Raw genomic sequence first — 15083 nt, 5'->3', positions numbered from 1 at the left:
AGAGTTAGGGACGAGAAGAGGGAGCAGAACGGGTTTAACCCGGCGGCCGCTGGGCCTCCGCGCCACCCGCCGGCCGCTGGGGGGGGGGCATATATGTAGTTGCCCCCTTTACTTCTGCGACGATATCGTCGCAACGCGAAGAGATAGAGAAGCGAAACTTTGCACACATCTTCCTGAATAACTAGCCGGGGTTGTGTCTAAATTTGGTGTTGATCCCATTTGAAATGACGTCGCAGTGACGTCAGAAGTCAAATTATAGATTTGCGACTCTCAGTTCCCTCACGATATCCGATATATGAGATCGACTATAAAGGACCTATTATTGGTCAGGAACTAGCTGAAAGTGTACTTACATGTTTTAGGATGACAGCAGGTGCTGTCTTGTTCATTTACAGTTGAGTTTCATGCTCAGCGACATCAGAAATGGTCCAAATAGGAAAAACACAAAACTTTATGACGTCACTGTGACGTCATCTTGTGCTACAACCACCAAACTTTCCTTAAACATTGCCTAGGCATTCATTTGACGCTATGCCAAGTTTCACGCTCGTAGCTCTTCAGGTTTCGGAGATATTCAACAAAACGTAAAGGGGGGGGGGGCAACTTTATACCCCCCCCCCCAGTGGCTCATGGGTTAACCCGCGCCCCGCTGGGGGTCCTGGATTTCCACGCCCTGCTGGGGAATGGGGTGTTTGAACAGTGAACATCCCCTCTAACTCGGCTCCTGGGCCACGTAGCGATACGAGAAAGGCGGCATTTCGACAATTTTCAACAAATCGACGCACAGCTCGGATTTCGGAAACTAATAAAGCTACAGCACCGCGGAAAAGTGCATTTGATAGCCCGATTAACGCTTTTTCTGCGTAAATTCCCTCGGATTTGATCTACCATCAACGGTTTTGCCTGCAGGCTGCAGGGGGCAAAAGCTGCCAAAAACAGCCGATTTTTTTGGAAAGGTTTCCGGCAATAACTTTTGACTCAACCCTTGCACGAATTTTCTTTTACCAGCATCGTATTCCTCTCGTCAAGACGCATCGAATGAACTATCATTTGACCCTGAAAGGTCATAGGCGCGGGAGCCGGGGGCAGTGGGGGCAGCTTGCCCCCCCCCCCTCCAACTCTGGGGCCGTGGGGGCGATGCCCCCACAGCTTTGAGACGGAATACCACACTTTTTTTGCAAATGTTTTCTTTTTTGTTGAAAAAGCCAAGGGATGAAAAATAAGTGGTCTAAAACCGGTGAGGAAAACTAGATTTGGGGGTACCCTAGGTTGATCTCTATTATGGTGTGCCCCCCCCCCCCCCAGTCTGAACGTAGTTCCCGCGCCCCTGTGAAAGATCAACTTGAAAATTTGACCTTTGGCAAGGTCATGACCTGAACCTGACCGGTAAGGGTCAAGTTGCATCAGTCGATCCGTATCGTCGAGACAAACACAGCTAAATTGTTGTCATCGCTCTAGCATGCCTCTATCAAAAGTTCTTCGCGAAAAACTGTCGGATACCATTGGTGACCGGAGATGGCCTCAGGGGCGTGAAAAGCGCTCACGGGTGACATTTTCATTTTCAGTGTCAAATTTACTAGTCATGATCAGTATTTTCGAGTGTTTAAAATGACTTTCGTCTAAAAGAGGTGACTTTCAATTTTTTCCCATTGACTTGGGTATGATGGGGAAGGTCAGGTCCGATAGCAAAATTCCAAGATATAAATTTTGTACATACTGTTGCTCTTATCAATCCCTGAAAGTTTCAAAGCGATCGGTCACTCGGTGTAGATATGACAGACATTGAAACTTTTTATGTAGTGAGGTCACTTGACCTGACCTGGTGACCTGACCGTAAGTGACCTGGGTTTGAAATTTTTACAACATATGTAGAAAAGATGTATGATAAGGTGTGCCATTTTTTTTTTAGATATTCGCGAAAAACCGCAGGGGTGTGTGCAAACACCCCCCAGCAGGGCGCGGGTAAAGAACACATGCCAAGGCTCTTCAGCGTACGGTTCCAATCATCCTTTCGGCTTTCCTTATATCCCACCCATCTTTCCAGCAGCACAACGCGTTTCAAGCGGTCCTCTCAACAGCCAACCCAACAGTCAGTCCCGTCCCCGTCACCTCCATTCCCCAGCACATGGCACAATGGCAGTGAGTCTGTATTAGATACTCCACACTTCGTATTGCTCAGCTCGCCCTCGGCACACCTCCGGGCCAAAACACGCGACGTCACACACAGTGTGACGGCCGCAACATTTATGACATCATAAAACCAAATCACGATATTTATGACGTCATACGACCTATCGCGACATTCATGACGTCACAGGACCAATCATTAGGCAGCGCGGCGGCTTGCTGCTGCGATAATAGCGCACAACCTCAGTCAGACTTAAACCGCCCTCTATTTCGATAGCAATAGCAAGAATTAGCTCGACCGGTACTCGGTAAGAAAACACGTGTAAGAACACTGTGAAAACATCAATACACCAAAAGTGACGACCTAATCCAGGCTGACCTGGCCTGACAGGTCATGGCGATATCGTACAAAGAAACATCCATCCTCGTCGGCATAGCAACCATCACCAGATCCTTTCGGTGACCGTCCGGCTTACAGAGTTTACTGATGAAAAGTCTGGACACCGAGAAGAAAGTTCAACAAGGGAAACGGTTGTCAGTCTACAATATGACATTGATTAACCGCCGATCAAAGTACACGAAACACCATAATCCTTTACAAATCCTTGCTAACACTCCCCGTCAGTCACTCGCTGACTCCCATTTTCACCAACTCACTCACTTATTAGCTCAATTATTACAACACATATTTTTCGAACACGACGTAGAAGATTCGTCCAAAGGAAGACTTAAGTACCCAGCGTTAAGCCGAGTCAGAACAAACACCTAGTAAATCAATTTGACATTGCTGCCAAAGATTCATTATGTCAACTACAAAAAGCAGCCTGATTACCGCAAGAACGAAACAGTCTCCGCCATTGGCAAGCAATTGGCTTAAAGGGACCCTCCCACCTTTAAAAAAGTTTATGAATTGGCATGAAAGTGATGTCGCTCGGTTCAGAAAGAGCGAAAACGAATATCTACCAAATTTCACCGAAAAATATTCACCGGTTTTCAAGATATTAGACTTTTACTTTTGTTTACTTTTTGGGATCTCCGCTGTTCCTAGCGACTTTATTTAAAAGTGCGGCATTTGTTGCGCGCAACGCAGCATATTCCACCGCGTGCTACAAAACGTTTTAGTCAAACATTTAACGGACGTTCGAAAGCCTGATGACGTCATCAGATTTAAGTGCCTATACCAATACATTGTGGCACTTATTTGCACAGATGTCAAAATCAAACTCAAATTTCTTTGCGATGAAGTAATTGCTGGAGAAACGGTTTTCACGGCACTGATTTTCAAAGAACGTCCATCAAGATGGCTATCTCAACTCAAATCTAATGTTAAGGTGGGACAGTCCCTTTAAAAGCTTTATAAAGAGGGAATAAACCCACAGACACGTATCCAGTCCAAACAAAGACTGTGGTGTAGTTAATGGCTCGCGACTTGCTTCATGCAGGCCGCCACTCCGATCGCTCTGATCGATCGGGCTCCTTTCTGGTCCAGCGTTATCACTCTCGAGCTCTAGCAACCTCGGGAAGGTCGTATAAAAAACATGGCTGCCGAACCATCTGTTCGGTTACATAGAGGGCGCGCATGAGACGCCCCGACGCACGAGAGCGAGTCGGTGTCGATAGGCAGAGGAAGTGGGAACGACTGCTATCCCCTCCATGCCGCCTAACAGCTCTACTTAGCACCAGTTGGTCGCCCAAGGCCGCACTATCTTCAGACTACGGAGAGGCTGGTTCCCTACACACTGCCCGGCGTACATAGCACGCAACTGGACACGGAACTAAATGGCACCAGACATCCACCAAAGCGCTCACCGATGGTTATACCTTACTTAAAGATATAATAACGACTATTAATGACGAAAACAGAGCTTGGCGCTCTCGGTGAAAGCAGCAAACGATTTGAGGCGCCAGATCTGGAATAATGCCAGAGGCCAGAGCTGCAGCACTTCTGAATGATCCACCCAATCAGTTATTTCAACAGACAGCCACAATATATCAGGTCAGACATGCCGGGATGTCTTCATAATGTCAGTAGAGCCACATGGTGGCGTTTAGAAGTTAGCTTTACTTAAGCTGCCGAGCCTAGAGGGCCTAGAGCCAGCGTAATCTATAATTTACAACATACATTTGATTGGGCATTCTGCAATACCGACTGACGCGAATTTTATAATATGCAGGTAAATATAATATGCAGGTAAACAAGAAACTTAATGTGGTTTCAGAAATCAAGTTGGAAATTAACTCATGACATTAGTATGTTTCAAAGTAATTTTCTAGAAAACTTTGTTACTTGCTATAATATGTAAGCACCCTTTAAGGCTATGGTATTTGCATGCACATTTTCATGCACATCTTGCCTACATCCGAAAATTCATCCACATGCAATTTTGAAAAGCTATGTTTTAAATATCTCCAGGTGGGAACGAGCAAGACCACTGACTGCAGTTTGAGTAGAAGCTCATGAATTCATGATCAGTTACTTTAAAAGCAACAAAACATTTCTCAAAACAAGCGAAATCACAAGAGTAAACATGCTACGCTCCCGGGCATTTCCCAAGTGGTGTCTCAATCGCCGTCAACTTGGGGCCTGCGATAGGGCGTTGGGACATCTGTGATGCATAGATTCTCATTTATAATATCTGTGCTGCCAAGAACCAATACTCGGATCAGGTACTGATAAATACCTCCCATACCATTGATAAGTGGTTACGTAATGCTCATTAGGTAAAGCGTCATCCTAGTCTTCTCACAGATTAATGCTTCACGAGAGATCACAGAATATCTCAGTCAGGGTTAATAGGTACATCTAGTGGTCTGCTTAGGGTAGACCTCATCTCAAGGGATATGAGAGAATATCCCAGGTCGCGAACCACGACATCAGTAGGTTAGGATAGTCATGCAGTCAGTCGAACATGCAGAAAATCAACTAGAAAATTCAGCAGTCTGCCCTGTCATTCCTTCTGTGCAGTCATTTAAAAACATCGATCAGTCATTCAGTCAGTCAGTCGGTTGGTCAGTCACATCAGAAACTCAGTCAAACCTAACAGGTCATTATCACCACATAAACCTACCCCACCCCCTACCCGTCATAACCATCCTTTCCCTTCCCTCCGCACCCCACCCTCCCTATAACCCGTGATACCCTCCCCCGCCCCCAGCATAACCCCTGGTCCCTCCCCACGTCACCCTGTCGCCGGCACATCCGTCAGCTCTCTGACCAGCCAGTCCGGCACCGGCTTCCCGATCCGTTTCAGCAGCTTGCTCAGCCTCTGGTTGAAGATAAAGAAGTATTTCTTGAGGACTCGTTCCTCGTCGTCGGACATTGGGTCGTATTTTCGGCCTTTGCCGCCGCCGAGACAGCGAGTGCGACTACCGCCGCCCGAGCCGGATGGAACGCGCTGGCAGTAGAAGCCCTTCTCGGCGTCGTAGGTGATCAGTTTAGTGAAGTTGACCCGGGGAGACACCTGTAAAGAAATCAGAGTCAGGACGGTGGCCAGGTATATCATGGGCTGGTGTTAGCTGTGACAGAACTGATATTCGATCATAAACGATTACCACATTGTGTACTAGCTTTACCGTGAAAGCAACACAATGCAGGCATGACAATAAGCTGATGAGATGAGGCGGTAAGAAAAAAAACACGTCACGGACCGGCAGACGAACAGCACGGGGAAAAGAACGCAGAAGCATGCATGCCCTGAGCGAGCAGTGGGGTGATCGGCATTCGGCGCCCGCTTTTCATAGATATCATTGCATAAAAATGTTTGGTGCCTCGCTTCGCCGTTTTTAGACTCATAGGAAGTCTAGCAGCCTGTTATTGACCACCCTGCAGTCAGTTACTCACCAGTATGAAGTCCTGTCGCCAGTGACTGGCTGACTATCCTGACTACCCTGTACCCCGAGCGACTCACCTGTATGAAGTCCTGCAGCCGGTGCAGCTCGGTGACGGGGTCGGTACGCAGCCGCTCGCCGTCCGCCAGGTGCAGCTGCTCAGCAGGGAAGTAGCGCAGCCACGCCTCCAGGTGAGCCGCGTATTTCCCCGGCTCCAAACAGCGGTTCCGCAGCTGCCGCAGCGCCCTCGTCGACTGGTTGGTGGCTGTGATCACCTCCAGAAATGAGTGCTCCAGCGCCACCGGTAACCCGTGAGCGCGCTGGTGCTGGTACCAGCTGTACGCCCGCGCCGCCGGGCTCAGCAGGATCACCACCTGGCGGCCACGAACCGAACTACAGTCAGCCGGCGGCAGGCGCCAGAGGGGAGCACCGGGAGGCGTTCGGTGTCAGGGATTACGGGCAGTTTTACAGGCACCACCATCACCATAACTAAGCTGACCTTTAGTGCGGAAGGTCAAACTGATAAGATGCCCTAAGAGCTAGGAATTAAGACCATTTGAATGTGTTTGGGTTAGCTCATCTTTGTTCTTGCATCGATAACACAATAAAAAATACCATACTACTGACGTGGTTATTCACCGCCTTGCGGCGGTGAATAACAGGCCAGCACAATAAATGTGCGTTTGATGGAACAAAGCGGGAGGGAAACGGGGCGAAGCCGCAACGAGTATACTCATTGCCCGTGATGCCTTCCGGCCGACTGAGCCTGGCAATTTGTTGTAGAACCAGCAGGTTCTAAGTCTATCACAAGAGCCCAAAGATAGCAACAGCCTGCAGCAGTGCAGGATGAAAGGGATTTGACAACATCAACAGATGCTATTTCACCGAGTTTACCCAGCAAGAGATTTCAAAGAGAGCGATATCACTTCGGCACCTCCAGTAAAACCCTCCGTCACAGACGTTATCATGGCAGCAATTCCTGGTGGTTAACTTACGTCTGTTTTGAAAGTTTAAAATTCCATGCACTAATTAGGGATTAGGGAAAGCGCTGAAACATGAGAGTGGCTGAGAGAGCTATCCACGTCTACAATACGGCGTCTACTTTTCTGCTTTGAGTGGATCAGCTGCCGCTTGTCGATGCAAGCAAACAGTAGCAGCATATGTTCCGTCCCATTAACTGGTATTGCGCAAAACGAGTACATACGCCCCTAAAAATCACCAACAACCTAATTAATCAACAAGGACATTGGACGCATGCGAAATTAAAATGGCCTTGACTTGTCGGATACCCCTAGCACTCCCCAGACCATAAGAACCCTCGCCCGACCCAACCATTGCGATTCGCGGCCGAGTTTTCACTCACCAGTTTGGCTTTCGGCAGGAGAGCAAACACTCGTTTGGGTACGGCATCGCCATCGAAGTAAGTGGCGCTCTTTTCAAAGAGGTACACCGATGAGTCGCTGTTGGGCACCGGGAAAAACTCCAGGTACCTGCCCGAAAGAGACGTACGTCAGGACGGGCGGAGAGGTTCAGAGCGTTGCCATGCGTCATGCAACACAGGAAATACCTCACAGGAAACTAGGAAGCAGTTCATTGATAACAATTGAACTATATTTGTACACATATGAACCATTGTCTATCTGCCAGACATAAAAATTGAGAAATCGTATCAGTTACTACATCATGTACCTACAGCATAATAGCATGGCTCAAAATTGTATGCAACCAAATAAGGCGTGCAATCAAAATAGAAAGTAGGGACATTCACATCTTTATGTAGAGGTTCATGACCTTTTCACATATTATCCGCACACCATCCAAATTTCACGAGGAAAATGCGGCACCTAGTTTTATACAATGGCCATATCCAAGGTCACGATGTGTCAATGGTCAGCACCCAACCTTCCTCATAGCAAACCGCAAAAGGATAAATCTAGTGACAGTTCGATATACTTATACAGTTTTGATAACGCTATTTCGAAAAACCGCAGACGTACTGCATGACTTTATCTGATAAATTCCTTTTTTCACGTAACTCCTCTACGACTACTAACGCTTAAACACTAATTTACGTCCTAATCAAACCTTCATCCTTGTTCACTCTCCTTGTTCCCCTGCCTCTCCCTCTCCAGCAGTCCAAATATATCCCCTAGCTGCGACTCTCCCTTTTCACCTCCCCACAAACTCACCAATCAATCCCTCGCAGGTAGTTGTCACCGTTGAAGAACTGCACCTCCTCGAATGTCTGCGGGCTCGGCAGGCTGGCCCGCAGCGTCGGGTGCAGGCTGAGGAAGCTCAGCAGCGCCGTGCTGCCCGTCTTCTGCGGTCCCAGGATCAGCAGCTTCGGGAACCGATCACATACGGACGCGTTGCCCGCCAGACGCCACAGATTCAGGTGGCGCTGGTCCTTGCACGGGTTCTGTGGCAGAAAGAGAGGCGGTTAGGTGGGGAAGCTCAACGAACGCGTGACGACGTGATCGCTGATCTACAACAGGCAACGTGATCGTTAAAAAAGGGGACGAGGTAACCGGGAAGAGATGACTTACATCAAATGCCTGGCAAAGACAGCTAACGTGATAGTTAAGTACACACTGAAAACTAGGAATATACAGCAAGGTGCTTTACGCTTTACCTGAATTTACTGATACTCTGCGTGTCTTACTCAAAACGCTAATTAAAGAGGTATTAGGTACTTCGTAAGTGGACCTGATGAGCAAAATGACCAGTGACACAATCAACAGGCTGGGTGTGGTGTTAAAACGCGAACCGCTGCAGCATTATGCTTGTTGAACCAATTCCTCGGACGCAAACTGCAATAAAGCTCGCAGCATTTGCAAAACTACACCTTATCATGATGACATAAAGCAATGGTGTAAAATACCCAGCATTCTCGACATAAATTAATAAAACAACACCGACCATTACAGCACCTCAGCAAAATGAAGCCTGAGAGGAATGTCCTGTAGTCAATATGTTAAGTGTCCTAACCCGACTTCTACTTACGCCCCACACCGGGTCACGTTGTTCCGGGAAGCGCTGGAAGTAAAGGTCGGCCAGCCGGTCGGGCGGCTCCGTCTGCAGCCGCAACCGCGTCCAGCACTGCACGAAACGCACCACCGACTCGAACGCGTACAGCGCCAGGCGGTCGTTACCGTAGTTACTCAGATGTGTCATGAACACCGAGATCGCATTGGTGACGATCGTCTGAAACAGTTCACCGCCGCGAATTTTGTCCTCGAGTACCTGTCGTCCTCCCGGGTACTCGTCTATCATAATGGTGTGCGTGAAGAGGCCGCACGTCTGTCGGGGCAGCACGCGCACGTCGCGGTAGACGAAGCCTCGCCGCTGGCCGGCGGGGTACAGGTGCGGGTATTCCTCGGTGGACGTCTGTCGCACATCCCACACCTCGCGCCACGCCTCGTACAGCTGGTCGCTGACGGGGTAGACGCCGCTGTGGTGCGGCGCCACGGCGTACTGGTGCAGCACGGGAATGCCGTGTTTGGCGGAGAACGCCTTGTTGAGCGCCATCTGTTCGGCGATGGCGGTCCGGTTGGCGAAGGTGTGCGGCTGCTTGTGGCTCCAGATGTGAGGGAACCACCAGAACTTGTCGGCGGCCGCCAGCAGCGCATCGTCGCCGGCGTCTTCCTCATCTGTGCCAGAGTGCAGCATCTTGCCGCAGAAGCCGAGGTTGAAAGTGAAGCCAGGAACCAGACTGCGCAGCCGCTCCTGACTGGCCAGCATCGCCTCCACGTCAGCCGGCTTCATCCGGGTTCCCGCTTTGCCGACGAAAATGTCGTCCACGTCGACCAGAATGCGTCGCTCCAGGTCCCCTGCCAGCCGGCCGTGCGAGAGGTACGACAACGCGTCCAGCAACAGCAGCTTACTCAGCCAGAACATCGGACTGACACCGAACAGCACGCGTCTGATACCGTCGTGGTAGCCGCAGTCCTGTACCACCACTGTGAGCGGCGCGCCCTGTAGGCGACCGGCGGCCAGCTCTGGCCCGCCCAGTTCTGCCATCATCACTGGACGATACGATGTATGGTTGTGCACAAACACTGTATGTGCCTCGCCAGGCACGGCACCCCACAGCGTCTCACCGGCGCGCGCCATACGCAGCACCGGCGACTCGGGATCCAGTCGCGCGTCCCGCAGCGCCAGGTTAGTGTGAATGCGCAGCGCCGAGCCCGGCAGCGTGGCACCGTGCAGGCTCTCCTCACGAGCCGGCATGAACGCCGCGATACCGACGTCGAAGTCGGTGCAGTAGCGGTCCACGATCGCCCGGCTCCACGCGTCCATGGCCAGGTAGCGTTCGTACGACTCGAACAGCAGAGCGCCGTACCGACCGCGGCCGCCGGCAGTGAACGTCGGCAGGGCGGCCGACGTCACTATCTTGTAGCGGATGCCACTGGCCGTCAGCAGGGTGCTCAGCTCCTTGGCGCGGGCAGAGTACTGCGACTCGAGGAAGAGAAGCACTTTGGGCTCCAGCCGGAGTCGGGCGGCCGAGCGGTGACGTGCGTCATCGTCGGCAGAGGCGGCGCCGTTTGCTGGCGGTGCGCCGCAAGTGACGCGGACTGTCGGCGGCTGATGGTGCATCGCCTGACTGCGGGCGAAAGGAGGGAGCTTGGTCAGCATGCAGGGTGTGCTGTGTCTGTACACATGCGTTGTGATGTGTCTGCATGAGTTTATGATAAGGAACACTGACATTGGAATGGAACATTTCAGTCAAACAAAGCCACCTGAAATACATGAAATACAAAGCCACCTGAAATATAGTTAGAAAAAGGAAATGAATCAAAACATTTCCCAGTAAAAAAATATCTTGAATTAGTACTGGGACTGTATTTGTAATGTGTGTTGAACAAAATATGCAAAGTTTAGAGAAGAATGAACATCCAGGTCATATCACAAATGAAAATTCATTTCACAACTTAGTGAACAGCCTGTGAAAATTAGCATTTTAATCGTTTGGATGGTTGGCATGAGTGAAGACATTATAGTCAAAATTGATGTGAAAATGATCAATAACATGCCAAAAATTGTATTGGTTCCTTAGTTTACCAAAGAGAAACAAAAGAGACATGTTATTGATCATTTTCACATCAAAATTAGCATTTACAGTGTTCAGTGAAACATGACTTCCTCTTCAACCCTAATATGTTCAATGTAATGATACAGCAAGCATACCTATTTATTGCAAAATGATGTAGGTACCTACTCAGTTAATCACCATACATCAAAATTATTAGTAGACTATAATTCATTAAGCAAGGTTGTGGTGGAAAGAGGAATGACATGACAAACAGGAAGACAACACAAAAATCCAAGATACTCACATGACGTGTGCCTGGCCCAGATAGTAGGCAGAGTACAACACCATGACAAGTGCTACTACTGCAACAATCGTCACAGCACATCGCAACAGGCGCAGACCGCAGCAATGCCTGCCCTTGCGCAACAGTGTCTTGCACAGCAGCATGCCGCTGGGACTGCCTCAGTCACTGCTCCTGTTGTCTGCTGGTCTTAAATCTGTGATCAGCAGCTCAGGACGCTGAACTGGAGTGATGCAGCACACAGGAACTCCAAGTCACCATTATCTCATTGAACAAGGGCCTGGGGACAAAGACGGATACCTGAATGTGAATATGAAGCCCGAGTAGATAAAGAACAGAATATACCTCACCTAACCTTACCATTATCTTTAAGACAGACATAGCAAAAGCAAGCAAGGATGAAGTCGCTAGAGGCCTGAGACTTCAAGTGACGATATGCCGTGGCTGGGGGAGGTCCGCAGAGGCAGATACTGGGCCTAACTAACAAATGTATAAAATCAGGTGGCTGGCCAGCTAGTAACGTACGATAGCTGTGGCATTTATTAATATAAACACAGTAGTATATGGACATAAACAAAACACATAAATGGCACTTATATGTAAGCATAGCTCTGACATTTATAGACACTGCCACAAATTATTTAATGTAGAATTTGCTGATGGTCACTGATGAAGGAACTTGAACGCTGAGCTTAACGCTGAGCGTGTTGCTGTTGAGGGACACTTCTCAGAGTGGACTGATGTCATCAGCGGGATCCCGCAGGGGTCTGTCCTGGGACCTGTCTTATTCCTGTTATTTATCAATGACCTACCGCACGCCATCAGCAGCACCGTCAAGCTGTTCGCAGATGACGCCAAGGTGTACAGGAGGGTGTCCAGTGACATTGACAGAGGTCTTCTCCAGGACGACATATCAGCACTGGAGGCTTGGTCAGCTGTGTGGCAGCTCCCCTTTAATAGGAGTAAGTGCAAAGTCATGCACTTGGGGAGCACAAACCCTGGTTTCGAGTACCGGATGGCCGAGACTGAGCTGACCATTGTCAAGGAGAAGGACCTCGGGGTGCTCGTTGATGATACCCTCAAGTTCCATGAGCAGACAGCAGCAGCAGTGGGACGCGCCAACAGGATTCTTGGACTCATCAAGCGCACATTCCTGTCACTGGACAAGACTACACTGCCCATCCTCTTCAAGACCATGGTGAGGCCCCATCTAGAATATGCCAACTCAGTCTGGGGACCGACGTCCAGAGGTGATCAAGACGCCGTGGAGAGGGTGCAGAGGAGAGCGACAAGGTTCGTCCACTCCGTGCGACATCTCGAGTACCAGGACAGGCTCAGGGAACTGAAGCTCCCCAGCATGTACTACAGGAGGCTGACGGGTGATGTCATCACAGTGTATCTGATGTTGACGGGACGCCTGAAGGTGACAGCTGGTGACCTGCTGGAACGAGAACCGTCCCAGAGAACGAGGAACCACGGTCTGAAACTGAGACAGCCCAGAGTCAACACCCAGTTGCGTCAAGTCTCCTTCTGTTCGCGCGTCATCTCGGCCTGGAATGGACTCCCAGCGGACGTTGTATCTGCCCCAAGCGTCAACGCCTTCAAGAATCGACTTGACAAGTTCTGGGCGCACCGAGTCTACGAACTGAGACCAAGGCAGTGAAGAAGACGCTTGACGAGTAGGAAACGAAGTCACCGAGAACAAGACGGAACTAAGAAGACATTGAAATGCCACTGATCGGAAATCACCCAGGTCCCTCAGGACCTTTCTTTTCCGTATATACCTAACCTAACCTAACCTTAATATGGAACAGACGGAACACACTATAGTGAATTATAATTTCACAAATTTGAATTGCTGTCCCAAAACAATGCTTAACCAGTGGCTTCTAATCTAACTCCAGGTGCTTCAATCGTACCTCAGGGCTCAGTTTAAATGAAATTTTGAATAATTTCAATGTATGTACACCGATCAACTACACACCGATATGATGTAGGAGATACGAATAACTGTGGCAAGGCCATATAACCTGTGGAACTGTGGAATAACTTAAGAAGTTGTTTGTGTCCACTGAATCACCACCGCCTTGGGTCTCGGTTGCATCTAATACGCGCAATGAGGCAGATCCCATCCAGTCCGTAGTGTGGTTTACAAATGCAACTGCTCAGCCTCAATTTGTCATATAAATCAAAATACAATGGATTATTTGTGTTAGATATTTACAATATGTCCTTATTATTACAAATAAGGTAGGTTTAAGGAAATATAGATCACTTATTTCACATAAAATACTAAAAATCAAACTAAATAATGTGTTATCACGTGACCAACGGTATCTAGTATTTAGCCTAAAGGCTTGTAACTTAGGGGCAACCAAAACTGCGAAGATTATGCTCCTTCGTCAAATTGTAATATCATCTTCAGCCTGATCGGAAAATGCTGCCATATGTGAAGGGAAGTCAATAGCAGTTTCTGGCTCTGCTCACTAAAACTTTATTATAGAATCACATCACGTACCAGTGCACAAATTCCAAAGCTGAAGTAAATACGTGCTGTTATTGTTAGGATCTAACTGTCACTACTTTTTATGAGTAGGTTATGTTCATTGTATTGACTTATCAGCCAACACTTATTCCGTTATTCATCAACTGGCTATAGCCAGGGTTACTTTTACAGGAAAAGTTGAGAGGGGGAATAAAGTTCGGGGCAAAGGCGGATCCAGGGGCATCTGAAAGGGGGGTGGGCGGCAATACCATTAGGTTTTTCGTTAGGATGGAGCCCGCAGAACCTTACCTACCCCCAAATCCTATTCTTTCCTCGGGTTTCAGCCACTTTATTTTGGAAGGTTGCCAAAAAATAATTTTGCTAAAAAATATACGCACCTACCATGGCTGTAAGGGGCGGGGGAGGTCCCAACTTGACTGCGCCCTTGCAAATGCCAATCAGTAGTATCAACCTATCAGTGGTATCAATAACTAGTAGGTATACCCCGGCCAAACATTAAAGGGACCCTCCCACCTTCAAAAAAGTTAATGAATTGGCATGAAAGTGATGTCGCTCAGTTCAGAAAGAGCAAAAACGAATATCTACCAAATTTCATCGAAAAATATTCACCGGTTTTCAAGATATTAGACTTTTACTTTTGTTTACTTTTTGGGATCTCCGCTGTTCCTAGCGACTTTATTTGAAAGTGCGGCATTTGTTGCGCGCAAAGCAGCATATACCACCGCGTGCTACAAAACGTTTTAGTCAAACATTTAACGGACGTTCGAAAGCCTGATGACGTCATCAGATTCCCGTAATGGTTAAGAGATAGGGACCACGCTGGTCCCACCCTGCAAGTAAAGGGAAGAAATTTCTTGAACACCATAAAGCTGCGGGGGTTGCGACCAGGATAAATGGTGGTTTCTGAGCCTGGCCGCAAACTTGGCTATCTCAACTCAAAACTAATGTTAAGGTGGGAGGGTCCCTTTAAGTAACGCCTTTCTAAAGAGAGAGGTTAATCCGCGCCCTGATTGGAGGTCATTTTGGCCCCCATGTGGGTTTTCTTGAAAAGCGAAAAACGGCGGCGCGCAGCGCCGCCAAATTTTTAGTACCTTACCGGGCATCAATTTGAAACCTTCGCACAAAATTTCAAGTCTTAGATGTCCATAAAGTTAGCGTCGTATTCGTATTCGGATTCAAATTCGAGTAATGATTTCGCTCAAAATTGGCATACAGATAGCCCATGGCACGCTGAGTTCGAAAATGGTGACCTTTTTTTCCTAGGTCAAACCGTTTGACCTTGAGAGGTC

General features: G+C 48.6%; 1 protein-coding gene across 3 annotated transcripts; it reads right to left on the bottom strand.

Annotated features, from left to right (window-relative positions):
* Positions 1-2134: 2134 nt before the first annotated feature.
* LOC122371854 (bifunctional heparan sulfate N-deacetylase/N-sulfotransferase-like) lies at positions 2135-13404 on the bottom strand. 3 transcript variants are annotated; one of them, XM_043348594.1, is made up of 7 exons: positions 13361-13404; positions 11292-11568; positions 8959-10558; positions 8145-8374; positions 7319-7445; positions 6036-6329; positions 2135-5588 (listed from the first exon to the last, which is right to left on the bottom strand). In XM_043348594.1, the coding sequence occupies exons 2-7, from the start codon at positions 11432-11434 to the stop codon at positions 5307-5309; spliced, it is 2676 nt and encodes an 891-aa protein (XP_043204529.1). In that variant the 5' UTR covers positions 11435-11568; positions 13361-13404; the 3' UTR covers positions 2135-5306. The 3 variants fall into 3 exon arrangements, with proteins under 3 accessions (XP_043204529.1, XP_043204530.1, XP_043204532.1); XM_043348595.1 differs by having other exon boundaries at positions 13319-13374; XM_043348597.1 differs by lacking the exon at positions 13361-13404 and adding an exon at positions 13208-13314.
* Positions 13405-15083: the final 1679 nt, after the last annotated feature.

Source organism: Amphibalanus amphitrite, unplaced genomic scaffold (genome assembly GCF_019059575.1).
Source record: "Amphibalanus amphitrite isolate SeventyFive unplaced genomic scaffold, NRLGWU_Aamphi_draft 001285F_arrow, whole genome shotgun sequence".
In the NCBI taxonomy this organism is placed as follows: Eukaryota; Metazoa; Arthropoda; class Thecostraca; order Balanomorpha; family Balanidae; genus Amphibalanus; species Amphibalanus amphitrite.
The sequence above is the reverse complement of the archived record's forward strand: the minus strand, read 5'-3'. Positions and strand labels throughout refer to the sequence as shown.

Excerpts from the sequence above, each read along its gene's own strand:
- LOC122371854 (XM_043348594.1), bottom strand. The coding sequence starts at position 11,434 with ATGCTGCTGTGCAAGACACTGTTGCGCAAGGGCAGGCATTGCTGCGGT. Across the intron at positions 7,446-8,144 it reads TACCTGCGAGGGATTGATTG|GTACCTGGAGTTTTTCCCGG; the intron begins GTGAGTTTGTGG and ends TCTTTCGGGCAG. Across the intron at positions 5,589-6,035 it reads GGCTGCAGGACTTCATACAG|GTGTCTCCCCGGGTCAACTT; the intron begins GTGAGTCGCTCG and ends ATTTCTTTACAG.